Source organism: Caretta caretta, chromosome 28 (assembly GCF_965140235.1).
Source record: "Caretta caretta isolate rCarCar2 chromosome 28, rCarCar1.hap1, whole genome shotgun sequence".
Taxonomy (NCBI): Eukaryota; Metazoa; Chordata; order Testudines; family Cheloniidae; genus Caretta; species Caretta caretta.
Window position 1 is genome coordinate 14,853,817 of NC_134233.1, and position 27,832 is coordinate 14,881,648.

At 52.3% G+C, this 27,832-nt stretch overlaps 2 protein-coding genes across 8 annotated transcripts in view; both read left to right on the top strand.

The window, feature by feature from the left end:
- The window catches only part of LOC125628634 (uncharacterized), a 99,009-nt gene that overhangs the window by 22,096 nt on the left and 49,081 nt on the right, over positions 1 to 27,832 (top strand). For 2 of the 7 annotated variants that reach the window (XM_075123978.1, XM_075123972.1), the window contains exon 1: positions 12,896 to 12,974. The exons of the other annotated variants lie outside the window; for them this stretch is intronic. The gene's annotated coding sequence lies outside the window, so the exon portion shown is untranslated. Of the gene's footprint in view, positions 1 to 12,895; positions 12,975 to 27,832 lie in introns of those variants that run through there. 7 annotated transcript variants of the gene reach the window in all.
- On the top strand, positions 11,883 to 26,019 carry LOC142070324 (uncharacterized). The gene is given in 4 exon segments (XM_075123967.1): positions 11,883 to 11,975; positions 12,848 to 12,974; positions 23,415 to 24,774; positions 24,776 to 26,019. Coding segments are annotated over 4 exon segments (1,725 nt in total). The 5' UTR covers positions 11,883 to 11,897; the 3' UTR covers positions 24,936 to 26,019.

Sequence of the window (27,832 nt, forward strand, 5' to 3'; positions counted from 1 at the left end):
GGACTTCACACCATTCTCTGGCAATGAGTTCCACAGGTTGACTGTGTGTTGTGTGAAGAAATACTTCCTTTCATTTGTTTTAAACCTGCTGCCTATTAATTTCATTGGGTGACCCCTCGTTCTTGTGTTATGAGATTACAAAAATTCCCACATTCTCCACAGGGAGACATGGTCAAAGTGAAGGACTAGGACAATGAACCCTAAAATCATACAAAAATAGGACTAAAATAAACCTCACAAAGTCAGCTGGTCCATCCTGAGGCAGAATCGAATATAACATCCCTCACGGGTATTTATTTAAACACCTCCAGTGATCGCTATTCCACAACCTCTCTTGGGGCTTGTCTACACTTACCGGGGGATCGATGCAGTGGTGGTGGATTTAGCGGATCTAGTGAAGTCCCACTAAATCAACCACAGATCACTTTCCCGTCAACTTCTGTACTCCACCAGAATGAGAAGAGTAAGGGGAGTCCACGGGAGAGCGTCTCCCAATGACCCAGCGTAGCGTGGACCCCGCGGTAAGTTGATCTAAGCTACGTTGACTTGAGTTATGCTATTCATGTAACTCAAATTGCCTAGCTTAGATCGACTTTCCCATGTAGACAAGGCCTTGGTAACCTAGTCCAGTAATTATCTATCCCTATAGTTGGAAAGGTTTTCCTAATATCCATCCTAAACCTCCCTGGCTGCTGATCCAGCCTATTATTGCTTGTACTATCCTGCTGCTCCGTGGCGAACAATTGATCACTGTCCTCTTGATAACAGACCGTAACATATTTGAAGACTGTTATCAGGATCACTTCAGTCGTCTTTTCTTTTGTAGTGAGCCAGCCACGCCCAGTCCCTGTTCAAGCCCAAATTGAGGGTGTTAAATTTGCAAATGAATTGTAGCTCTGCAGTTTCTCTTTGAAGTCTGTTTTTGAAGTTTTTTGTTGAAGGATAGCTACTTTTCAATCTGTAATTGAGTGTCCAGGGCGATTGAAGTGTTCTCCGACTGGCTTTTGTATCTTACCATTCCCGATGTCCGATTTGTGTCCATTTCACCTTTTGCATAGAGACTGTCCGGTTTGGCGAATGTACATGGCAGAGGGGCATTGTTGGCACATGATGGCATATATCACATTGGTAGACGTGCAGGTGAACGAGCCTCTGATGGTGTGGCTGATGTGGTTGGGTCCTCTGATGGTGTCACTAGAGTAGATATGGGACAGAGTAGGCAACGGGGTTTGTTAATTTGGGCTTGAGTAGGGACTGGGAGTGGCTGGCTCACTACAAAAGCAATTTTTCCTCTCTTGGTATTGACACCTCCTAAACAATTATTGGGAGTGGACCACATCCACCCTGACTGAATTGGCCTGGACATCACTGGTTCTCCACTGGTAAGGTGACTTCCCTCTCTTCATGTGCCAGTATATTTCATAGAATCATAGACTATCAGGATTAGAAGAGACCTCAGGAGGTCATCCAGTCCAATCCCCTGCTCAAAGCAGGACCAACCCCATCTAAATCATCCCAGCCATGTATCTGTAATTTTCACTTCATACATCTGAAGAAGTGGGGTTTTTTACCCACAAAAGCTTATGCCCAAATAAATCTGTTAGTCTTTAAGGTGCCACCAGACTCCTCGTTTCTGGGAGACCTAGAAGACTGAACAAATATATTCACACTTGCCTTCGTGGTATAAAAATGATAGCCCCTAAGACCTGGTTGGGAGTAGCCTTCAGGCAAGGGTACTGCCTAGCAGTGGGATGGGAGAACTGCCAGACAGCTACTAATCCAAAGGTCTGCAGGAGACAATACAGTCCCCCGGCTGATGGAGCGTGTGGCTCCTCATGGTTCCTGTCCAAAACCTAATCTACATTGCCGTTGAAACCCCCTTCCAGGACAATAATAGTCTCAGGGTCACAGCCAAGCATGGCCTGGGCAAGTGTCTGCAGAAAGGACGTGTGGTTTTGTCCCAGCGTGTGTGTGTGTGGGGGGGGGGGGGGTTCAAGAAAGCGTCCCCTTCCTATTCCTTCAACTTGACTACTCCTAGGCCTTAAGGTCAGAAAAGACCATCATGACCATCTAGTCCGATTTCCTGCACGTCACAGGCCACAGAACCTCACTCACCCACTCCTGTAATAGACCCCCTAACCACTGGCTGAGTTAGGGAAGTCCTCAAATCAAGGTTTAAAGCAGTGGTTCTCGACCAAGGATACACGTACCCCTGGGGTACACAGAGGTCTTCCACGAGGGGTCCATCAACTCATCTCGATATTTGTCTAGTTTTACAACGGGTAACACAAAAAGCACTGCCAAAGTCAGGACAAAACGACAATTTCATACAGACAATGACTTGTTTATGCCTCTCGATAGATGACACACTGAAATGTAAGTGCAATATTGATATTCCAATTGATTTATAATGAGCTGGTAAAAATGGAAAGGAAGCAATTTTTCAGTAAGTGCGCACCGTGACACTTCTGTACGTTGCTGTCTAATTTTGTAAGCAAGTCGTTTTTAAGTGAGGTGAAGCTTGCGGGGGGTACACAAGACAGATCAGACTCCTGGAAGGGGTACAATAGTCTGGAAAGGCTCAGAACCACTGGTTTAAAGACTTCCGAGTTACAGAGAACCCACCGTTTATGCTAGTTTAAACCCGCAAGTGACCTATGCCCCACACTGCAGAGGTAGGTGGAAAAAACCCCGGGGTCTCTGCCAATCTATCCTGGTGGAAAATTCCTTTCCAACCCCAAATAAGGCGATCAAGTAGACTCTGAGCATGTGGGCAAGGCAGATACCGGGGAAAGAAATCTCTGTAGTAACTCAGAGCCCTCCCCATCTAATGCCCCGTCTCCGGCCGTTGCGGAGTTTTGCTATGGGCAGTCGCCGATGGGCCACAGGCCATTGTAGGCAGTCTCCTCATCCCATCCCCTCCGTAAATGTATCCAGTGCAGTCTTGAAGCCAGTTCGTTTTTTTGCCCCCCACTGCTCCCCTTGGAAGGCCATGCCAGAACTTCACACCTCTGACTGCTCGGCAGGTGCAGCGAAAGGGGACCCTGCCCCGAGGCGCTTCCATGCCAAACACACCCACCCTGAAACAGAACAGGATTCGTATACTCCGGAGAGTGCTGTAGGGTGACAGCTACCCCAGCTCCCAGCCCCTCCGGAGCCAGGCCACACTCAGCTCTTCAGGGTAAACCCCCCCTGCCGTTCAGGGTGACCCCCTTCTCCTCTCTCACTGACCCGGGTTGGGAGATTTCTGACAAATCTGGGCACGGCCAGAGAGCTGGGGAAAGAAATTTCCAGAGACAGTTACTGGCTCAGGAAAGGGGAGATGGGTCCCTCACTTCAGACAGCAGAGCGCGATCTGAGTGGGGCCGTTACCCGACCATCACCCTAGGCGTGACATGGTTTAAGCCCAGCGGATCAGCATCTGCACCCGGAGAGCGGGATGAGGAATGTTAGCTCTACCAAAGCTCATTCGTGCCTCAGTGACCCTGCGATGGGCCCAGCCGTTCCTGCTCATGCCAGTGTCACCAGCCGTGGTCTCTCTGGGTGGGAGGGTTGCGGGCAGGGATGCTGAGGAACAGAGGCTTGGTCTCTGAGCTCCGCAGGGTGCAAACTCCAGGACGTTCTCCAGACACGCCTAGCATTGAACGTGACGTCTGGATTCTGGCGGATTTGTGGGATCTTCCCTCTCCCTCCCCCAGTCCCAGCCCCACTCAACCTGGTGCATGCCACTGGGGGAAAAGTTCTGTATACGGACCACTGTGGCAACGCCAGGATCCCTGGCCAGGCATCAGAGAGACAGCAGGGCAATCCCTTTCTTCAGCCCTGTCCCGGCCATCCCGACTTTTTTGGCCAAAGTGGGCATTTGTCGCTGAGTGGTGATGCCAGTCCAAAGCAGGGGGGAGGCAGGGCATGGGCGAGCAGAGATGCAAGCCCCAGCCTTTGGGAAATACGGTCACCCTAGACAGCAAGGGTGTTAGCTTCTCCATCCCCCGTTCTCACTGAGTGGTTTCACGTCAACTCAGGGCCTCAATAGAAGGAAAAACCTTCTCCCTAAGTCACTTGACTTCAGAAACCCTGTCATGCTTCCCTGCCGGGGAGTGGTGGGAAGGGGCAGGACGCTTACAGATGCCACATCTAAATCCTCAAGTATTGAGAGGCTTTGGAGAACCTCAGAGATCCAAACACCAGAGTTACAAACTGACCAGTCAACCACACACCTCCTCTGGAACCGGACATACGTGATCCAGCAGCCGCAAAGACCAAAAAATCCAAATTCAGACACAGTACAGTATTGCGTGAAATGTATTTGACAGAAAATAAAGGGATAGCAGCCATTTTCTTCTGCATAGTAAAGTTTCAGAGCCCCCCAGCCATGTTCAGGTGTAAACTTTGGAAAGAACAACCAGAACGTTTCGTTCAGAGGTACGAACGTCCTCCGTTCCCAGCGTGTTCGTCACTCCGGTGTTCTGCTGAATTGCCAACCCCAAAGGCTCAGAAACCCTGAGGCAGGCTCACCCAAAATCATGAACATGTCTTTACAATCATGTGACTGTGTCAAAAGACATTTGGGCTTCTTTTTATTTGCCTTCTGCTTTCTGAGTCTTCAGGGCGCACGGGGGTCACATTTTGAAGCTTTCTCCGTAGCCACGAGGGCTAGAAACTTACTTTTTTCTTTAAGAGCGAAAAAATGTCCACTTGACTCCAGGAGCTGGGGCTTTACGGAAAACAATAATCGTCATGAGAGTTGACAACACTGAGGAAGGCCCCACCCCATCTGGTCTCAGAGCTCTGAGACATCACAAAGCTGAATTCCCCTCCTACCCGACTAGACTGGTTTGAGCATTGGCCTGCTAAACCCAGGGTTGTGAGTTCAATCCTCAAGGGGGCCATTTAGGGCTCTGGGTCAAAAACTGGGGATTGGTCCTGCTTTGAGCAAGGGGGTTGGACTAGGTGATCGCCTCACCTTCCAACCCTGATATTCTATGAATTGGATAGACCTTGTGGCTCCTTTCCACCAGGAACTGTTATGGTGGGAGGTAACAGGTGGCTCTGCTTGCTATCCAGGCTGACCCCAGGTTCTTTTCCTGAGCACGCGAGCAAATGTTTAGCCTTTGGGAGACAATGTGTCCCGGTGTATTTAGGGCATCAGTTGTCCTTGGAGAGAAGTTGTGGCAGACAGCTGAGTTGGCTCCGGCTTTGTTCTCTGAATTCAGAGGCAATTTGTCACCCAAAGCAACAACCTGGGAACCAGGCGTCGGGATGGGCTGAGATTTCTGGAGGAGCAGGCTTCCCCTGGGCTGTTTCTCCGCTCCAAGGCAGGTGTATTTGAACAACAATAAATCATACTTAGAATTAGCCTAGAGTCGGCTTGCTCTTTCTCCTCCCAAGGTGCAAGGCCCAGGACATCTCTCGCTCAGCCGTGGGGCCACACTGGCCTCAGTAGGGTAATATAATAACTAGAGTGGCAGCAGAGGTTATTATTTAACAGCTTGCAAGAGCGTTTATCTCACAAGGAGGGGGGTGAAACACTGGGATGGGTTCCCTAGGGAGGTGGTGGAATCTCCTTCCTTAGAGGTTTTTAAGACCTGGCTTGACAAAGTCCTGGCTGGGATGATTTAATTGGGGATCGGTCCTGCTTCGAGCAGGGGGTTGGACTAGATACCTCCTGGGGTCCCTTCCAACCCTGATCTTCTATGAACCCTAATCTATGAGGCTATGAATTCATGCAATTATTATTCAGCGAGGCAAGGGTCTGGGCTGACGGGGCGCGTCCTGGAGGGAGAGGGGGGATCTCTGAGGCCCTCGGCGCTGGGGGGCGAGGGGGGGGTACTTGTCCTCAGCCCAGGGATGGGGCAGCAAATGGAGGGGAGGGGCAGATGTGGGGAGGCGGGAATCTCTCTCCCCACTGATGCCCCCTGCAGCTGCAGGCCCTTGCCCAGGGTCTCGCTCTCTCTCCTCTTTCCCCCTGTCCCGGTCCCCGAGGGCAGACCCCAGCCCCCGCAGACACCCCCCAGCCCGGGACGGGGCGGGGGTTTGCCGGGCACAGGAAGGGGCTGGAGCAGCCGGGAGCGGTGGGTGCCGGGAGGAAGGAGGCAGGAATCAGGGAGAACAAAGAACAAGATCATCAGACGCTGGGCGAGCAGCTGCGGCTCCCCCCGGGGTCCGTGCTGGGGGGGGGGGGAATCCCCTCATTAACCCCTCCCTGCCCGGCCGGGGACTTTCTCCCGCTGGGACCAGCCCGGAGCCAGAGGGAAAGTGAGACAGAGACCGTGGGAAAGTGACCGTGGGAAAGTGAGGTATGGAGGGGGGGGGGGGGTCCCCCCCACCCCGTGTCTGTGTCTGGAAGGGGAGAGATAAACACTCCGGTGGAGAGGGGGGGGGAGACTGTGAATTGCAGGGGATTTGCCTGTAAAGGGGGGGTCAAGTTCCAGCAGATCTTGCCTGTCTTCTCTGAACACCCCCCCCCCCCAAGTTTTGGCCTTTTTCTTCCCCATGAAAGCTATAAACTCCGTGTCTATTCCCCGCCTTTCCCTCGCCAGCCTGCCCCAGATTTGCCTCCGGTTTCTCTGCACTGGCCCTTTTAAATCGACAAAAGATCTGCAAGTGTGTTCCCCTCCCTCCCCCCCGCACACACACACACACACACACACACACACACACCCGGTTTAGGTGGCCAATCGGTGCGCCCACTCCTTCGCTAAATAGCAAGGCAGTTGTGGGGTGCGGCTGCTTCTGGGGTGGGGAAGGCGTGCCCGTTCTCTGCCAGCAACAGGGCAGGGGCACAGGAGGGGGAAAAGAGGGCCGTGCTCCCCCTACGTAGACTGACCAGCCCCCGGTCACCCAGTCTAGGCTTCCCCCCAGCTGCCCAAGGCAGCTCCCCACCCCTGCTGCTGGGCCCACACGAACTTTGGGCTTCACTGCCTGCCCTTCGCTTCCCCTGCCCATGTGGGTGGCCGGGCAGTGGGGGAACCATCGCTTCCAGAACACCTCTCCGCGGCTCCATCTCACTGGCCGGACCCCAACCAGCGGGACCCCGCCAAGAGCTCCCAGCCTCCTACGGCTCCCAGAGAAGGTCTGTCTTCAGGTGACCTCCGCAGGACTTAGCGGTTCATTCCCGCTCCCTCCTTCCGCCAGGATCAGTGCACTTTGCTTTCGCACACGCTACGTATAAATGCACTGCGGAAATGCAGCCACCTCTTTGGAAAGAGCAGGGGAATTTTGGATAGGAAGAATCTTTTCCTCTTATGCCAAATGCTTGAGTGATTTAATGTTCAGACAGGGCTGCATCTGTGACGGTCTCATCTGACTGTAAAATATAACACCGCAATTTCGAAATCAAAGTCAGTGTTTCTTTTTAAATCAGGACACTAAGGCTCACGGTAGTTTGAAAAAACACTCATCTTCCCGTCCTCTTGTATTAACAGTACAAAGCACTTTGAAAATCCTATAGATTATTCAACCTTCATGTTGTTTATATTTTTTCACTGGATCGGCTTGGATAATTAAGGTAGGTCTGTCCAGTTCCCCTTCAGAGTCTCACGCACACATACAATGATCCATTAAGAACAGAAGAATGGCCCTACTGGGTCAGACCAAAGGCCCAGCTAGCCCAGTGTCTTCTGACAGTGGCCAGGGCCAGTTGCCCCAGAGGGAATGGACAGAACAGGGAATCATCAAGTGATCCGTCCTCTCTCTCCCATTCCCAGCTTCTGGCAAACAGAGGCTAGGGACACCATCCCTGCCCATCCCGGCTAATAGCCATTGATGGACCTAACCTCCATGAATTTATCTAGTTCTTTTTTGAACCCTGTTATGGTCTTGGCCTTCACAACATCCTCTGGCAAGGAGTTCCCCAGGTTGAGTGTGCGTTGTGTGAAGAAATGCTTCCTTTTCTTTGTTTTAAACCTGCTGCCTAATAATTTCATTGGGTGACCCCTTGTTCTTGTGTTATGAGAAGTAGCAAACAATACTGCCTTATCTACTGTCTCCACACCAGTCATGATTTTATAGACCTCTATCGTATCTCCCCTTAGCCGTCTCTTTTCCAAGCTGAAAAGTCCCAGTCTTATTAATCTTTCCACATACGGAAGCTGTTCCAGACCCCTCATCATTTTTGTCGCCCTTTCCCTGAACCTTTCCCAATTCCAATATATCTCTTTTGAGGTGGGGCGACCAGATCGGCACGCAGTATTCAAGATGTAGGGGTACCATGGATTTATATAGAGGCAATAGGATATTTTCTGTCCTATTTTCTATCCCTTTCTTAATGATTTCCAACTTTCTGTTCGCTTTTTGACGGCCGCGGCACGTCGAATGGATGTTTGCAGAGAACTCGCCACAACGGCCCCGCGATCTCTTTCTTGAGCGGTAACAGTTAATTTGGACCCCGTCATTGTGTGGTTCACTGCCCACGCTGGGCAGACTTTACAAATACATGGGCTCAGGCAAACCTTCATTTGGCTTGACGTCCCCCCCCCCCCGGGCTTCTTTCCAGAAGGCCACTCGCATAACCGCTCCATAGATAGGCCCCTAGATAGGTCCCTCTGCCCTCAAAAAGCTTTTGCAAACACCGTGTGGGGAGGTTCAAATGCACAGCAGGGAATTGTTGCCATTGGAAGTCAGACCACACCGGTCACAAAAACGTTTCCGTTCGTCCTAGTTTGGCTAATTTCCTTTTAACACACAACTCAAAAAGCCAGCCATATTTAGTGCTTATTTATAAATCTCAAAGTGTTTTACAGAGGAAGGTCAAGGTCATTATTTCCATCTGGGAAATGGGGAAACTGAGGCATGGTGCGGGGGTGTGTGTACAGAATAAACACCCCAACCCGTGGCCAGAGCAGATACGTACCCTCTTTGCAGTTGCTGTCCCAGACCCTGTGATTCTGGCACACTGTACCCATTCACGTCATGTAACCGTGATGGTTCTGCGGCCCTGGGGGACTTTCTGTGGCCATTTATGTTCCTGGGTAAATTTCAACAAAAGTGTACGCACAGCTGACGTTCACCCTAATGAGGGTTTCACGCGGGAACAATCAGACCCCGTCGTTTTCCCAAGGGGCGCTCCACCGAAATACACTCGTTTAGCATCAGAATTTGTCTTAACTTTATTCGTCTTACCTAGAGCCGGTTCCTTTGCCGTCGGTAAATGGGAAAGGCTCACTCCTTCAGGCTGACACTTAATGCTTCACACCTGCTCTTCCTTCTGAACTGGGAGCACAGTTGTCGTTGAGGGACAGTGTTATGTTGACCCAGTGACTAACCTCAACGTAAGAACATTTCTGCCAGCTGATCCAAGTAATTGGTCTCTTATGCAGTGGTAAGCCAGGGCCAGTGAAATACTGTTTTAGCCATTTTTTTAAAAGCACGCAAAAATAAATAAATTACATAAACTGATAGGTAATGGCCAAGAATGAGGTTTATAGGACCTTTACATGAAGTTACAATTTATCAACCGGTGTGGAGCTTGCCTGGAGCATTTCTCTGGCAGATAAGTGACTGTTTTATTGTGGCTTTATCTCCTGGCTATTCAGGTGGTGACAAACCATATTCTGCTAATCATAAAATCGTAGAAGATCAGGGGTGGAAGGGACCTCAGGAGGTATCTAGTCCAACCCCCTGCTCAAAGCAGGACTGATCCCCAACTAAATCATCCCAGCCAGGGCTTTGTCAAGCCTGACCTTAAAAATATCTAAGGAAGGAGATTCCACCACCTCCCTAGGGAACCCATTCCAGTGCTTCACCACCAGGCGTTTCTCCCATCCCCACTGCGCAGCCCCCGGGTCCCTGGAAACCAATGGTTCTCTCATCAGTCTCGGGCACCCGATACTCCAGTCCCGTTCCCTGGCCCGCTTCATACCCTGCCTTCCAGCACTGGTAGTCTGACGTCTTTCACTGTCTTGCCTCCACGGGCGGTCAGCTGGAGTCTCAACCCAGCTGGCTTCCATGTCCTGGAGCTTCAGCCACCTCCCATTGGGAACCTGCAACACGTATCTGCTCCCGTCACCGGTCAGCCCAGACTAAGCTGAGCTGTCCCCTTTTATACTCTGATCCCCTCCTCGCTAGGCCTTTCATCTTCACTCTCAGTGACAGGTTTCAGAGGAACAGCCGTGTTAGTCTGTATTCGCAAAAAGAAAAGGGGGACTTGTGGCACCTTAGAGACTAACCAATTTATTTGAGCATGAGCTTTCGTGAGCCACAGCTCACTTCATCAGATGTGTACCGTGGAAACTGCAGCAGACTTTATATACACACAGAGAATATGAAACAATACCTCCTCCCACCCCACTGTCCTGCTGGTAATAGCTTATCTAAAGTGATCAACAGGTGGGCCATTTCCAGCACAAATCCAGGTTTTCTCACCCTCCACCCCCCCACACAAATTCACTCTCCTGCTGGTGCTAGCCCATCCAAAGTGACAACTCTTTACATAATCAAGTCGGGCTATTTCCTGCATAGATCCATCTCAGTGAGATGATCCGGGGCACTTGCCCCTCTGGTTACTGTTCACTTTCGGGGACACAGAGTGGCCTTCTCGGCGTTTTTAGGAGCCCCTTTGGTGACCCGCGCATGGCTGTGTGTTCCCAGCAGAGCTGGGAATAGTTAAATATCCCAGAGTGTCCTGCAGCTTAAAGCAGCTGGCTCTGGGATTTTACTGCTTAGAAATGAGCTTGAATACCTTGAACGCTGCATGCCCCGCCTTGGAAAAAAGTTAGAACTGGAAAAAGAACAGAGAAGGGTCGCAGAAATGATGAGGGGTCTGGAACGGCTTCCATATGAGGAGAGATTAATAAGACGGGGACTTTTCAGCTTGGAAAAGAGACGGCTAAGGGGCGATATGATAGAGGGCTATAAAGTCATGACTGGTGTGGAGAAAGTAAATAAGGACGTGTCGTTTACCCCTCCTCATCACACAAGAAGCAGGGGTTGGATGACATTAAGAGGCAGCAAGTGGAAAAGAAGGAAAATTGGAGTTACTTCTTCACACAATGCAGAGTCAACCTTTGGAACTGGCTTTTAGGGGGCCGTTCTGAAGGCCAAACGTATAACTGGGTCGAACAACGAATGACGTCATTTCACGCAGGATAGGTCCCTCGGTGGCCATTAGCCAAGATGGTCAGGGAGGCAACCCCATGTTCTGGGTCTCCCTAACCATCTGATTGCCAGAAGCTGGGGCTGGATGATAGGGGATGGATCACTCATTCATTGTCCTGTTCTGTTCATTGCCCCTGAAGCCGGCCACTGTCAAAAGACGGGATACTGGGCTAGATGGACCCTTGGTCTGACCCGTGTCACTATTCTTGTGTCTTATACAATCGTAAGACGGGAAGGGACCTTGACAGGTCATCTAGTCCAGTCCCCTGCACTCATGGCAGGGCTAAGTATTAATGAGCTTTACCCTAATCATAGAGATTTCCATTGTGCTAGTGGAGAATAGCTGTCCACCACGCTTTTGCTGGGGAGAGACCTTCATTAAAGCTCCCCCTAAGCCCCACCAAGGTGGGGACGTTCTCCAGCTGGGACTAGCCCCAGGTGCTGCTGATGGGAACTCCTGACCCAGAAACTCCCAAGGGATTGAGAGAGACCTCTCCACTCCCTATATGTCTGTGAGCCCCAGAGCTGCTCCCACCATTAAGGCCAGAAAGGATCATTAGGTCATCTCGTCTGACCTGCTTCACCCAGGCCCTTCCATTTCTCCCACGCACCCTGTACTGCGTCCAATAACTTGCTTTTGGTAACACGTCTTCCTGCCTGGGATCCCCCTTCCCAGCACACGCAGAGCGGGGCCAGCGGCGGGAGAGAGAAAGCCCCCGAGAATGGGATGGTGACCACGCCTCCCATCTAGAGGGTGGAAGGAGAGAGGAAAGTGGGGGAGAGAAAGGGACTGAAGAGGAGAAATGAGTGAGGGGGATTGCCAGACTCCCAGACACACCTGCTGCACCATCCCTGGGCACAATCATGTTCCTGTGAACAAGGTGAGGAGCAGAGAGAGGAAAAACCAGCCCCTGACTCTCCCTGTTCCCCCTGCGTGCTGCCCTGGGGATAGTGTCAGGGGGAATCCCCCCGGGGGGCTCCTTTGGTTCTGCTCTTTCCTAGCGTTGGATTCAGACCCTGTCCCTGGGAGGGATTAGAAATGTCTCTGTGGGTTTAGTGCTGCAGAGTAAGGTTAATGTTTCGCTCCATGCGACCAAGGATCAGGGACGAGAAAGGGCCGCAGCAAAGCCAGGGAAGGAAGGGATCCCCAGGAGAATGCGGGGGGGGGGGGGCGGTTCCTGCTGGAAGGAGAGGGGCAGTGAATACGTGGGAGGGGGGCGCTTCTGGGCAGTTGTGTCTGGAGGTGGGAAGGGGAGGAAACCTACAAGGTGGAGAAAGGGAGGGGGACAGGCTGGGACTGGTTTAGTTTGAGGCTTAGATTCTGTGAACAGACCCTGGGGGTTTTAGTGGGATTTGTGAAACGGGAAACAAACCCCCTGGCTGCTGCAAGATCTGAAGGGGGCACCCTCCAGGGAGGCTTAGGGAAGCTGCCTTGGCCCCTCACATCCAGCTGCTCTCAATGAGGAAGAGGTTGGGCTTCCTACCAGGGAGCTCGCCCTGGGACCCTGCTAGGGGCTCCATCTCCTGTATCCGTCTGTGGCTAGTAGGTGTGTGATGGATCTGCTGGGAGAGAGGAGGGGTGTCTCTTCGCCCCTCACCCTGGTGTTTCCTGGATGCTCTGAGCGGGGTGGGGGTGGGACTCTGTTGATAACGAACCACCCAGAGTTTCCGTTTGATTGGCTCCTCTCCCCCACGAATAATGGGGCTGTGACTGGGGCAGCAGGTCCTGAGTTTTGGACTCTGGCTCTTTCAGGGGCCGGTGACCTTCGAGGAGGTGGCTGTATATTTCACCAGGGAAGAGGGGGCTCTGCTGGACCCCGCTCAGAGAGCCCTCTCCAGAGACGTCATGCAGGAGACCTGTGAGAACGTGACCTCGCTGGGTAAGGGTTCCCGTCCCCTCGGTTCTTGGCAGGGGAAATGCAGGGTTAAGGTTCACGTCGTCCTCACAGTGCCACCTTAACTCTGCCCAGTTTCAGCATCGCCCCGACCTGCCAGGGACACACACACTCGCCCTCTGCCCTCCCCTGCTACCAACCGTTCCGGGAACGGAGCCCAGGAGCAGTACCGCACAAAGTCTAACCCTTTCCTTTTGCTCCGATGATATTTGGGTTTCTTTCTGTCCTAGCAAACAGAAGCTGCCTGCCCCTGGCCTGCACTCAAACCCTGACTCTACTCCACGGGAACCGGCTCAGGCGTGCAGAATGAGGCCACCCCTTTACCCTCTCCGGCAGGAATCCTCCGGAGTCGTCATCTTCACTTACCCCTCGCACTGCAGAGCACGAGCATGCGTGCCCCTAGACCTATCCTGACACAATCTACTAAACTCAGCATGGCCATGGGGCAGACCCGGTCCCTCCGGGGTCACCCGCACCTCCCTCCATACCACAGTCCCAGCTCTGCCAAGCCGCCCCAACTGCTCCCTCCCCCATCCGATTACAGCTACGGCTGACCCCGTGCACGCAGCCGGAGGGCATGCCGATAAATGCTGGGATTCCCGTCTGTGAACACAACACAAACAGTGGCATGTTCTCTTAGTCCTTCCTCGTATCTATTGTAGATTGATAGATTTGAGTGCTGGAAGAGACGATCGGGCATCTAGTCTGACCTGTATAACAGGCCATCGAATTTCACCCGGTCACGACTATACTGAACTGACTACCTTGTGTATGACTAAATTATCTTCCCATCTTGACATCCTTCAGGAAAAGAAGTCTCCAGTTCTTGTGGTCATTAGTTAACCTTTGCAAAACCTTACTAAACCATTCCCAGTGGCTCTTACTCTCAGGAGTTGTGTGTGTGTGGGCGGGAGCGGGGGGGGGGGGGGTCAGAGTTAAGGTTACACTGTGAGGGTGGTATGTACTTGAGCTCTTCATTTTCTGGTTTCCCGAAGTCTACGTTTAGCCTTGTCCCTATGGTGAAAGGCATGAGACCACACTGGGCAACTTGACTTTCCTTGAACGTAGTTTATGGGCATTTAATTTCCTTGATTTTTTTTTTAATTGATGCTTTCGATACTATACCAGTGTCTACACTCGAGCTTTTGCCAGAATAGACATGTTGGATGGGGGAAGGGGGATTTTCCACAGCCCTTATCAACAGAGGGATGAGAGCAGACCATGTCAGAGTCTGCGCGTGTGTTTTCAAGGACTTTTAAAATATTGCTCTGAACCCAGAAATGTTGGTATCCGAGGGCAAAAACTTCCAAGAGGAACTCCTGCGGGACGCAAGCGAAATGCCGAATGCACAGTGCCTGAAAGGTATCAGTGGCAGGGCTGAAATGTCTATCCCCAAGTGCATGGGTGCCAGGTTCAATGGCCCCAGTCTGTTCTCTCGGTCCAAACCATTATTGTGATTGTAGATGACTGGAAATATTGTGGCTAATCAGAGAAGCCTCGGCCTCGCGGCTTTTCATGCACACGTCGCGTGCCTTTCAATCGCCGGCTCCTCGCTTTTCCGCGTGCCAAACTCCTCAGTTAGTCACTTTTGCGACGCTGCTTCCCCGTCGCGGCAGTGGGGTGGCGGGTACTAGCTGAGAGACGTGGCAAGTGACTGAGATCAGTCAGATAATTAGAACCGTAGTTCAAAGTTTTTTAGAACTTTTTGAAGGGGCGGGGGTTGTATTTTAGGGGGAAAAGGGAAGGAGGAGAATCCGGGGAACTACATCCTCACCTTGCCTCAGGGTTGTCGGACAAGATGCCCTCTTGATGTCCTTTTCAGACCGGATTTTACGATTTATCATCCTAGCCCTTCACTTTGCCCGTATCGCCCTGTGGAGAATGTGGGCATTCTTAATTAATATTCTTTTGTCATGAACAATATGTATGACTCAGTTTCCTCTCTCGTTTTGCTTTGTTACCCACTGGGGGTGAAGGCGTTAATTCCTCCTCTGGGACCGGGGAATTAACGTCTGTTGGAGTAAGGTAGGCCTGCCCAGGTTGGCAGGGATACGCTATAAGGAACTGTCCATATATGAATGGAGTGCCCTGGAGAGACACAACGACCGGGCATCGGTTTGTGATGACTGTGAGCCAAGGGACCATCTCGGGACAGAGGGACTAGGTTATAAACAAACAGGGCTTCCAGTTAGCTCCTGCCCAGGTAGGGCCGGCTTTAGGTGTTGGCGACACGGGTGCCCGCCCGGGTGGTAGAAGAGGGGCATGATGCCAATGGGCAGAGGGGCGCCCAGAGCAGTGAGTGACAGTGGGGAGTGCAGTGAATGGGCAGAGTTGGGGGGACATAAGGGGTGTTGCCCCCCCCCCCAAACTCACAGAGGTGATGCATGGGGAGGCGCCCGGATTTCTCCCTGCTTTGTCCGCATGGAGGAACGTTAGAGGGGTGAGCGGTGATGCGCAGAGTGCATCCCCCCGCCCCCAAACATTCCTCTGTGCCCTCCTAGGGAGCTCTGGGGGGCTTGGGGGGGTGGGGGGGGGCAAGCAGCAACGCCAGGTGCTCCATGCATCTAGGGCAGTTTCCCCATGTGGGTGCAGAAGGGGTTCGGGGGCTCAGACGGGATTATTCATGATTATTATTTTGTCTTTTACAAATAATTTCAGACATACGTCTCAGCTGAAAATCACCCTCAGTTTTATCAGTGGCTCCACTCTCTGCTTCTCTGCGCTAGCCCGAGATGGGGTCCATCTCCCCTTCCGTCTGCCAGGGTTCGCGCCTTCCCTTACGTTATTTTTGGGAGCATGCAGAAACCTGACTGCAGGAGCCAAAGATTTGATCCATGTAAGGCAGGGGTCTCAAACTCGAATCACCAGGAGGGCCACATGAGGACTCGTACGAGGGCTGCATCACACCCCTCCTCCCAGCCCCCACTCTGCCCCTGCCCGCCGGGAGCAGCAGGGGGCTCAGGGCAGGGGGTTGGGGTGCAGGAGGGAGTGCGGGATGCGGCAGGGGTTTGGGGTGCAGCAGGGGGCTCAGGGCAGGGAGTTGGGGTGCAGAAGGGAGTGCGGGATGCAGCAGGGGGTTGGGGTGCAGCAGGGGGCTCAGGGCAGGGGGTTAGGGTGCAGGAAGGAGTGCAGGGTGCAGCAGGGGGCTCAGGGCAGGGGGTTGGGGTGCAGGAAGGAGTGCGGGGTGCAGCAGGGGGCTCAGGGCAGGGGGTTGGGGTGCAGAAGGGAGTGCGGGATGCGGCAGGGGTTTGGGGTGCGGCAGGGGGCTCAGGGCAGGGAGTTGGGGTGCAGAAGGGAGTGCGGGATGCGGCAGGGGTTTGGGGTGCGGCAGGGGGCTCAGGGCAGGGAGTTGGGGTGCAGGAAGGAGTGCGGGGTGCAGCAGGGGGCTCAGGGCAGGGGGTTGGGGTGCAGGAAGGAGTGCGGGGTGCAGCAGGGGGCTCAGGGCAGGGGGTTGGGGTGCAGAAGGGAGTGCGGGATGCGGCAGGGGTTTGGGGTGCGGCAGGGGGCTCAGGGCAGGGAGTTGGGGTGCAGAAGGGAGTGCGGGATGCGGCAGGGGTTTGGGGTGCGGCAGGGGGCTCAGGGCAGGGAGTTGGGGTGCGGGCTGCAGGAGGGGTTCGGTTTCCGGCCCTGCGCCGCTTACCTTGAGCGGCTCCGGGGAGGCAGGGGTGCGCACTGGGGCCAGGGTAGGCTCCCTGCATGCCCTGGCCCCGGCCCCCTGTGCTCCGGGAAGCGGTGGGCACCCTGTCCATGTGGCCCCAGGGGGATGGGGAGCAGAGCACTCCATGAGCTGTTCTTGCCTATGGGTACCTCCCCCGAAGCTCCCACTGGCCGTGGGTCCCCGTTCATGGAGTTCTCTGCTCCCCTTCCCCCCGGGGGCCGCGAGGGCAGTGTGGGGCCCTCAGCACCATGGGGTTGGCAAATCTGCAGGCTGGATCCAAAGCCCTGAGGTGCCGGATCCGGCCCCGGGGCCATAGTTTGGCCACCCCTGGCCTGGAGGTAGGCTAGGGCCACAGCGCGCTGGGGAGGGTCCGGGGGGGGGGCCCCCACGGGAAGCTTGACGGGCCACAATAGCCGCTTTGAACTCATGAAGGTTGCAAGGATCCGTCCCCCGCTCCTGCTGTGGTTTGGCAGTTCAGAGTTTTGGAGCCGCTCTACATTGGTGTAGATTTGTCTGCCAACCTTTCCAAGATTTGCTGCTGTCGGGATGAATAAAGAACACTTCTATGTTCTTCCATACTTCGGTCTCTGTATCCTGAAGTAAAATCACCAGGCCAGGCTCCTGTTGTCTATACACCGCACGTACTGTGAGAGAGAAAGCGTGGTTTCTTGCCAGTTCTGAGACAGATGTTGCAGATGGGCTGATTTAGTGGGGGCTTGGTCCTGCTTTGAGCAGGGGGTTGGACTAGATCATAGAATCATAGAATCATAGAATATCAGGGTTGGAAGGGACCCCAGAAGGTCATCTAGTCCAACCCCCTGCTCGAAGCAGGACCAATTCCCAGTTAAATCATCCCAGCCAGGGCTTTGTCAAGCCTGACCTTAAAAACCTCTAAGGAAGGAGATTCTACCACCTCCCTAGGTAACGCATTCCAGTGTTTCACCACCCTCCTAGTGAAAAAGTTTTTCCTCATATCCAGTCTAAACCTCCCCCACTGCAGCTTGAGACCATTACTCCTCGTTCTGTCATCTGCTACCATTGAGAACAGTCTAGAGCCATCCTCTTTGGAACCCCCTTTCAGGTAGTTGAAAGCAGCTATCAAATCCCCCCTCATTCTTCTCTTCTGCAGGCTAAACAATCCCAGCTCCCTCAGCCTCTCCTCATAACTCATGTGTTCCAGACCCCTAATCATTTTTGTTGCCCTTCGCTGGACTCTCTCCAATTTATCCACATCCTTCTTGAAGTGTGGGGCCCAAAACTGGACACAGTACTCCAGATGAGGCCTCACCAATGTCGAATAGAGGGGAACGATCACGTCCCTCGATCTGCTCGCTATGCCCCTACTTATACATCCCAAAATGCCATTGGCCTTCTTGGCAACAAGGGCACACTGCTGACTCATATCCAGCTTCTCGTCCACTGTCACCCCTAGGTCCTTTTCCGCAGAACTGCTGCCTCGCCATTCGGTCCCTAGTCTGTAGCTGTGCATTGGGTTCTTCCGTCCTAAGTGCAGGACCCTGCACTTATCCTTATTGAACCTCATCAGATTTCTTTTGGCCCAATCCTCCAATTTGTCTAGGTCCTTCTGTATCCTATCCCTCCCCTCCAGCGTATCTACCACTCCTCCCAGTTTAGTATCATCCGCAAATAGATGGCCTCCTGAGGTCTCTTCCAACCCTGATCTTCTACGTGTGTTAAAGCTAGAACGTACGGGTTCCTGACAAATTAATTCCTAATACAGGGAACTTTTTTTTCAGAATAAGCTCTGGCATCAACTTTCGCCGCTTCGATTAGCCTAATCAAGTGATGATTCTTGTAAAGACGTTGTCCGCGATTTAACCGTGTTTTCTAAGTCCAGAATTTTGCACTTGTTTATGTATTTATATTCTTTTTATTCTGTAGCTGACGTAGAAGTTGCTAAGTTATGCAGTTATAACAACAGAACCCCCGCCGAAGCAAGCTCAGTGTGGTCTGTGTTCTGTTTGACGGGTTTTTTAAGCCTTCATCTCGTGAGACTCCAATTTTTACAGTTATGGACAGTGGAAATTCCAGGAGCAGATGACGCAGTGTCCATCACGTTTTCCTGGAATATGTGAAAGAGCGTACTTCTCTTTTAAATGACTTACTCCTGGTTTGTTTGTTTTTTTTTAATTTACAAATACAAAAACGAAATGGGTGAACTAAGCTTTTATTCTGTGTGTTTGCAGAGTTATTTGAAAGCAGTAACAGACCAGCCCGAAGAAAAGCTGACCTATAAAGGATCCTCTCTCATGGCATCGTATTAAACCAGCCCGATAGAACTTCTCTGCTCTATCAAGTGGCATCTTTTACAATGTGCAGACAGATCGGTTCTTCTTTAAAGCATTTCAAAGTTAATTTTTTTTTTTTTTTTGCCCAAATCACAGAATGTGACAAATTTCTTGTAACTTGGCCGTTCTCTCTGGTTTTTGCCTTCAGATCCGGGCGTCCAGAGAATGGCGGCTGCTGGCCGGGAGACCAGCTCTGAAGGCCGCGCTGCCCCCATCGGGGAACGAAGGGTGGTCTGGTATCTGGTGTATTGCCCCGAACGAAGGGTGGTCTGGTATCTGGTGTATTGCCATACTTACTTCTGCCCTGTTGGAGTCTGAAGCAGAGATCGCTCAGGACAGTGGGGGAAAGTGGTTGGGAAACAGGAAATTTTGGGGAACAGGTAGCGAAGAGGCCTGCAGGGACTGAGAGCGGAAGCGAGAACACCGAGAGCAATTGCTTCTGGAGACCCAGGAGGTGGAGAGGGGTGAGACCAGTGGGAGGAAGGGGAGTGGGTCTCATAACGAGTGACCGGGCTAGCTGCACCCTGTCCCCTTCCGGGTCTCTCTGAGTGCCCCCCTCAGCTGTCAGGCCGCAGGCTTTTCCCTCTCCTGCAGTGGAATTCTGCAATTTTACCGTGACCGACACCGGGCCCTGGGCGACAATAACTTACGTATGAACCTCACTTGCCCAGCAAATCAGGCTGAGTGCAGATACCTTCGTCCGTCTGGGGTCAGTGTTGTAGAGTGACAAAACAGGCATCTTCAAACCCTAGCAGTGTTTATTTTGGAGAAGGAAAAAGGGGTTGCCTCCCACAGAGACGCTCGAAGGGGAGAACCCAGTCGAGGCTTGGAGAACAGCCCATATGGCAAACAGCCAGGCTGGGAGTGACGTGTCCCAGTGCCCAGAGTCATTTTCCCACCAACTTACGCAGCATCACCTTGTGGGGTCCGTTAAACCTCTCCACTCGCCCGTCGGTTTGGGTTCATAACCTGCTCCCAGGCTCGGCTCAAGGTGGGGTCCCCCCTCTGTTCCCTGATGAGTCCCTGTCGTGCTCCAGCTCTGCGTGGGCATCCTTCATGGGGGGTCTCCGCATCAGGGTATGGGTCACCTGAAGTCTCGGTGGGGTTGGATGGCCACTCTCCTGAGTCAGGCTCTGATCGGTGCCCAAGTAATCCCCAGCTTGCTAGCCCTTTCTTCCCCTCTTCTGCGGGTCGACAACTGTATTCACGTAGGATCTCCTGGATCCCCAGCCAGTCCTGTCCCAGGACCACAGGGTCGGCCAATTTTGGGGGCTGCACCCACCTGGAGAACCTAGTCATGGTGGCTAGTTTCCAGACTGGCCCACGCGGTCGGATATGGCCATATGTCCCCGTGGATATACTAGAGATGTGTCTCAGTCCCTGCCAGTCTAGGTTTGGTACTGGGCCGGCCCGGATAAGCATCTGGCTGCAACCAGTCTACCAAGGCTGTTGTGGAGATCCCGTCGACTCGTATGGGGGTCAGGAGTTTCTCTGGACCACTTTTCCGGGCCCAAGGGCTGGCTATGCACACCTGCCCATAACTACAGTCCATATAGGGGCAGTCTCGCCAAAAGTGCCCCTCCTGGCCACACTCATAGCAGCGGTCTTGGTCCCTCTTGGTCCCCAGGTCTGCCTTTTGTCAGGGCTGGACCCCCTAACAGATCCTGCTCTCTCTGGGCTGTAGGTCGGCTGGCTGGCTGGCCATCTTCGGTTGGGGTTCAGATTAGCAGGTAGCATCAGGGGCATGCGTTGTGGGTCCCCTGGTTGGGGCGACTGCGTCCCCCCTCAACTCCCTGCTGGGCCATCCCTCTTGCCCAGGCTCTCGGGTGTACAGGGTCACGGTTTTGCCCCCCTAGGCTGCCAAATCGTCAAGTTGATGGAAGACTGTCTCAGCCAATGTCGCTGGCCGACGTCGCTGCATCCCCTCCTTCCCCCACGCACACCGGGGAGGATTTGGGTGAACTCTTCTAAAGTGACGGCTTCTGCCACCTGGGCCCCGGACCGTTTCGTGGGCTATGGTTCTCGGCGGAAAGTTTCGGGGTTGATGCCGGTTTGATCCAAGATGGCTGCTTTCACCTTCTCGTAGCTCAGAACGTCTTCCGGTCCAGATTCCGGGATGCCGCGTGGGCTGGTCCCATCAGGTATAAGGCCAGGAGGGTGGCCCAGGGGCCACGGTAGCCACCTGCTCAAAAGTCACTAGAAACGCCTCCAGGTCATTGCCAGGCCCCACCTTTGTGAGGTTTATTGGGAGGCCGACAGGTGGGGTCCCTTCTGGCAGCCCAGCTGTGGCAGGGGAAGGTGATCTTGTTGGTTGCACCTGCTGGACCAACTGTTCTTGTCGCACCCGGTGTTGTGCGGCCAGCTCTTGTATCATCTGTTATTGCTGGGCTGCTGCAGTTGGTCACCTGCTGCTGGGGGTTTTCCAGCAGCCGTTTCAGGAACTTGCCCGTCTCCTTCTCGGGTCAGAGTGACTGCTAGACAGAGGGGTCGTCAACTCGTCAGCTGTCTCGCCTACGGGGCCTTTCAGTGGGAGCCGACCGGCGCCCGCGTTCTCCATTATGCGTCGCAGGCCCTGTACACCCCATCCATCTTTGGGGGCGGGGTGAGGGTGCCGCTGCCCCCCAGTTAAGTCTGCCTGCCTGCCCTTAGCCTCAGGGCAGTACGGCCCAATGGCCAGAGTCAATATGGGCACCCTCTCACTCAGACTCGAGGGCCTAGTGGCCAGAATCAATTCAATTTCCCTCTCCCTTGGGCTGTATGGCCTGGTGGTCAGAGTCCATAAAACAGCCCCCCTCAGCAGGACAATGCAGCTTATTGGCCAGAGTCAGGGAAGTGGGCCACCACCAAGGAGGGGGTGGTGGCCAGGGTAGGGGGACCAGGGCTCTCGCTTTCCACCGGGTCCCCGTCCAAGGCCCTGGTAGTGGCAAGCATCTGTGCCACGGAGTTGGCAGGGATCCAGCTGAAACACAAAAGCTGGGTCACTAACTGGGTCCACATCCTGGCTCCCCTGGGCTTCTTCCTCCTGTATCCCCTGATGCCGTGTCCGTGACGTCTTCAGGGTCTCGCTACCCCTGGTGACTCTGGCCTCCACAGGGGCATCCGCAGGTATCCAGGTGTCTGCCTAGGTCTCAGTGTCTCCAGGTCCTGCAGTCTGGGGCTTTGGCTGTTCCCTGGGCTGGGAGCCAGCAGCGTGTGTCCCGCCTCTCCCACGGTCAGTCTGGAATGAGCTGGGTGTCTCCCTTTTATACTGAGACAGCACTTGGAGCATGCCCAGCAGGGGCGAGGGGGCGTGGCTTTCTCTGCCCAGCGTGTGGGGTTAACCCCTTCTTGTCCAGTGCGGGGCCTGTACACCCCGTCACATCTCCACACCCAGGGATGTTCATACCCCCACCCATTACATCCGACTCACTAGATTCCCTAATTCTGCAAAATGTGATTTCCTGACACCTAATGCTGCTGAGATCCTGCATTCAGTGATCTCCCTGCCCTTCCTATTCCTGACTCCACCGAACCCCACCAGCCCATGCTGGCTGTTCCCCGCTTCCCCAGGACTCTCACATTGTCTCTGGACCGCTCGGTCAGCAAGGAGCAGTGCCAGGGGGACTTGCCCTCTCTCTGGCATCTTCACTTTCCGGCACATGGTTTTACCTTCTTTATGTTTTAGTAGCCTCTTTGATAATAACTAAGGCTCCGTTTTAGTAAAAGTTCTGCACCGGTCACGGGCCCTAAACAAAAATTCACAGGCCCGTGACCTGTCCATGTCATTTACTAAAAATACCCGCCGTGACAAAAACTTGGCTGGGGGGCCAGTCCGGGGGCTAGGGAAGTGGGGGCTGCTGTTACTAGGGGGGGTTGGTGAGGCTTCCTACCGGCTCCGTCCCTGCAGAGTGTTGTATACCTTTGGGTACCTGGTGAGCTGACCCTGGGATTTTACTGGTCTACCGTGGACTGTGGTTGAACTAATATATAAACCTATACATTCAGCTGATCTCCCCTTTCTTTCCAATTTACAAACTTGATATCATTTCCCACCTGGAACAAAGGGAAGAGTTTTGGGCCCCAGAGGTCAAAGGAAAGAGAGATTCTTAGAGTTCACTATACTGGTGAGGAGACATTAAACAAACTCAGAATCTGTAAGTGTCCGGAGGAAAGAGCTGGGATTCCACACAAAGACCATGAGAGCTTTCTAAGTTCAGGAGTCTCCTCAGGAGGTGTTGTAACTTCAGGGTACATATCACTCATGCCCTCCTACTGATTCTGACTGACACCTGGCAGTACCTCCCTCCCTTCCCATTGAGAGCTTGGGTGGGATCTTGCGGCAGAATTGATCCCTTCCTCTCTCCCATAGAAGGGAAGAGTTTGGGGGAATTCAGATCCCGATTTTTATTTTCTCTCACTCTAGCTCTTATTTGGGTTTGCCCCTCCCTTTTCCTGAGGCTTCTCTCTGCATCCCAACAGGTGATGGGACGGTGAGGAAGAACAAGGAGCAGAAACCCCAGCATGAAGACGCTGAGCAAGTGGAACCAAATGGGGTATTATCACAAAGATCCAAAGGGAAAGTGTTCAGGAGTAATGAGCAGCGAAAAGCCTGTCAGAGTCAGGAGACGCCGGAGAGCGAACGGGGAAACCAGAAAGGGGAGAATGTATGTAAACCGATGAATGGGTGGGGAACTCAGAAGGACCTCAAAGAAACAGTAACCCAGCAGAAAATACTCACAGAAAAGAGAAAAAATACATGCACTGAGTGCGGGAAACATTTCAGTTACCACTCAGGCCTTGTTAGACATGAGATAATTCACATGAAAGAGAGACCCTACGAATGCAGTGAATGTGGGAAAAGTTTCACTCAGAGCTTAAAACTTATTACGCACCAGAGAATTCACACAGGGGAGAGACCCTATGAATGCTGCGAGTGTGGGAAACGCTTCACTCGGAGATCAAACCTTTTTACGCATCAGAGAATCCACACAGGAGAGAGACCCTATGAATGCAGTGAGTGTGGGACAAACTTCACTGACAGTTCAGCCCTTCTTAAACATCAAAGGATCCACGTGGGAGAGAGACCCTATGAATGCTGTGAGTGCGGGAAAAGCTTCACTCAGCAAGCAAGCCTTCTTACACATCAGAGAATCCATACAGGGGAGAGACCCTATGCATGCTCTGAGTGCAGGAAAAGTTTTACTAGGCGCTCAAACCTTATTACGCATCAGAGAACCCACACAGGGGAGAGACCCTATGAATGCCGTGAGTGTGGGAAAAACTTCACTGACAGCTCAGCCCTTCTTAAACATCAAAGAATCCACACAGGAGAGAGACCCTACGTATGCTGTGAGTGCGGGAAAAGCTTCACACGGAGCTCAAACCTTATTACTCATCAGAGAATACATACAGGGGAGAGACCCTATGAATGTTGTGAGTGTGGGACAAACTTCATTGACAGCTCAGCCCTTCTTAAACATCAGAGAATCCACACAGGAGAGAGACCTTATGAATGCTATGAGTGCGGGAAAACCTTCACTCAGAGCTCAAAACTGGTCACACATCAGAGAACCCACACAGGGGAGAGACCCTATGAATGCTGTAAGTGCGGGAAAACCTTTATTCAGAGCTCAGACCTTATTAGACATGAGAGAATCCACACGGGGGAGAGACCTTATGAATGCTGCGAGTGCGGGAAAAGCTTCACTCAAATCTCAAGCCTTATTACACACCAGAGAATCCATGTGGGAGAGAGACCCTATGAATGCTGCGAGTGTGGGAAAAGCTTCACTCAGAGCTCATACCTTATTAGACATCAAAGAACCCATAAAGGAGAGCATTTATGAATGCTGTGGGTGTGGGAATGGCTTTACTCAGGGTTCAGCCCTTTTTTATCATAAGAAAGTCCTCACCAGAGAGAGATCCTCGCAGTGCTGTGAGTGCGGGAAAAGATTCACACAGAGCTCAGACCTTACTACGCATCAGAGAATCCACATATGAGAGAGACCCTATGAGAGTTATGAGTGTGGGAAAAGCTTCATTCAGAACGCATCTGTCATCAGAGAAACTGTAAGGGGGAACAACACCATGAAACCCTTGTCTAGAACTGTCAAACTTTTTTTTTTTTTTAAGTCTTTTGCTGTTTCCGACATGCAATGCAGCTTGCACCGTTTGCGTCACCATAGTCCCTCAGCTCCGCCAGGTGAGTGGCCCACTTTTGCCTCTTGCAGCTCAACCTTCTTTGGGTTTCAGAGGAGCAGCCATTTTAGTCTGTATCCTCAAAAAGAAAAGGAGGACTTGTGGCACCTTTGAGACTAACCAATTTATTTGAGCATAAGCTAGCTCACGAAAGTTTATGCTCAAATAAATTGGTTAGTCTCTAAGGTGCCACAAGTACTCCTTCTCTTCTTTTGGGTTGAATCCCATGGTCCTTTCTATCAACCCCATTGTCCTATGAGTCTTAGAAGTATGTGTCCTTCCTATCAGGAATGTCCGTCTCCTCAGGTGGAGGACATAGGTATGACCTCAGCTAGCTAAATGGAGGTAAAATTTACTTGACCCCGATCACCATGATTTCCATGGAGTTAGCTAGTTTGCCTTCGCTTTTCTTATGTAAAAAAAAAACAACAATTTTTCCTGTAAAGCCATGTATACTGGCTGGGGTGATCTAGAACATTTCCTCCTCACCTGACCTAACCTCCATCACATTTCCTAGTCTAAACAAACCTGGAGAATCACATTTTTACTCTTCCTACCACTGCAAAGTTGTTGTTCGAGTCACCGTGTACCCCTCTGAGGAGAGATTGTCTCATTCCCCGTCCTCACAATGCCCAGGGTTGCGCTGAACTGTAGTTGTTTTTCCTTCCATTTTTCTCATTTAAAATAAATGTTAATAGAACAAAAAGCAGGAACGGGGTGGGAAGAAAAGGATATGGGATGTGTCGGAGGGATCCCCTCCTTCCCCATCACTCCAGAACTCTAACCTTCCATCTCAGCCATGCAGAGGTTATCTTCTTTATGGAATCATACAATCATAGAAGATTAGGGTTGGAAGAGACCTCAGGAGGTCATCTAGTCCAACCCCCTGCTCAAAGCAGGACCAACCCCAACTAAATCATCCCAGCCAGGGCTTTGTCAAGCCGGGCCGTAAAAACTGCTAAGGAAGGAGATTCCAACACCTCCCTAGGTAACGCATTCCAGTGCTTCATCACCCTCCTAGTGAAATAGTGTTTCCTATTATCCAACCTAGACCTCCCCACTGCAACTTGAGACCATTACTCCTCGTTCTGTCATCTGCCACCACTGAGAACAGCCGAGCTCCCTCCTCTTCGGAGCCCCTCTTCAGGTAGTTGAAGGCTGCTATCAAATCCCCCCTCACTCTTCTCTTCCACAGACTAAATAGGCCCAGTTCCCTCAGCCTCTCCTCATAAGCCAAGTGCCCCAGCCCCCTAATCATTTTCATTGCCCTCTGCTGGACTCTGTCCAATTTGTCCACATCCCATCTGTAGCGGGGGGACCAAAATTGGATGCAATACTCCAGATGTGGCCTCACCAGTGCCAAATAGAGTGAAATAATCACTGCCTTCGATCGGCTGGCAGTGCTCCTACTAATGCAGCCCAATAGGCCATTAGCCTTCTTGGCAACAAGGGCACACTGTTGACTCATATCCAGCTTCTCGTCCACTTTAACCCCTAGGTCCTTTTCTGCAGAACTGCTGCCGAGCCATTCGGTCCCTAGTCTGTAGCAGTGCATGGGATTCTTCCTTCCTAAGGGCAGGACTCTGCACTTGTCCTTGTTGGACCTCCTCAGATTTCTTTTAGCCCAATCCTCCAATTTGTCTAGGTTACTCTGGACCCTATCCCTACCCTCCAGCGTATCTACCTCTCCCCCAGCTTAGTGTCATCTGCGAACTTGCAATCCACACCATCCTCCAGATCATTAACGAAGATGTTGAACAAAACTGACCCCTGGGGCACTCCGCTTGATACTGGCTGCAAACTAAACATGGAGTCATTGATCACTACCCGTTGAGCCCGACGATTTAGCCAGCTTTCTGTCCACCTTATAGTCCATTCATCCAATCCATACTTTTTTAACTTGCTGGCAAGAATACTGTGGGAGACCGTATCAAAAGCTTTGCTAAAGTCAAGATCTATCATGTCCACCATTTTTCCCATATCCACAGAGCCAGTTATCTCACCACAGAAGGCAATCAGGTTGGTCAGGCATGACTTGCCCTTGGTGAATCCATGCTGACTGTTCCTGATCACTTTCCTCTCCTCCAAGTGTTTCCAAATGGTTTCCTTGAGGACCTGCTCCATGATTTTTCCAGGGACTGAGGTGAGGCTGACTGGTCTGTAGTTCCCCAGATTGTTGTTCTTCTATTTTTTAAAGATGGGCACTATATTTCTCTTTTTCCAATCATCCGGGACCTCCCCGATTGCCACGAGTTTTCAAAGATCGTGCTCAATAGCTCTGCAATCACATGAGCCAACTCCCTCAGCACCCTTGCATGCATTAGATCCAGACCCATGGGCTTCTGCATGTCCAGCTTTTCTAAATAGTTCTTAACCTGCTCTTTCACCACTTGAGGGCTGCTCAGTGTCACTAGGGCGGGAGATCATAGATTCATAGAACTGGAAGGGACCTCAAGAGGTCCCTCTAGTCCAGTCCCCTGCACTCATGGCAGGACTAAGTATTATCTAGACCATCCCTGACAGGTGTTTGTCTAACCTGCTCTTAAAAATCTCCAATGGTGCAGATTCCACAACCTCCCTCGGCAGTTTATTCCAGTGCTTAACAGTTAGGAAGTTTTTCCTCATGTCCACCCTGAACTGTCCTTGCTGCAATTTAAGCCCATTGCTTCTTGTCCTGTCCTCAGAGGTTAAGAAGAAGA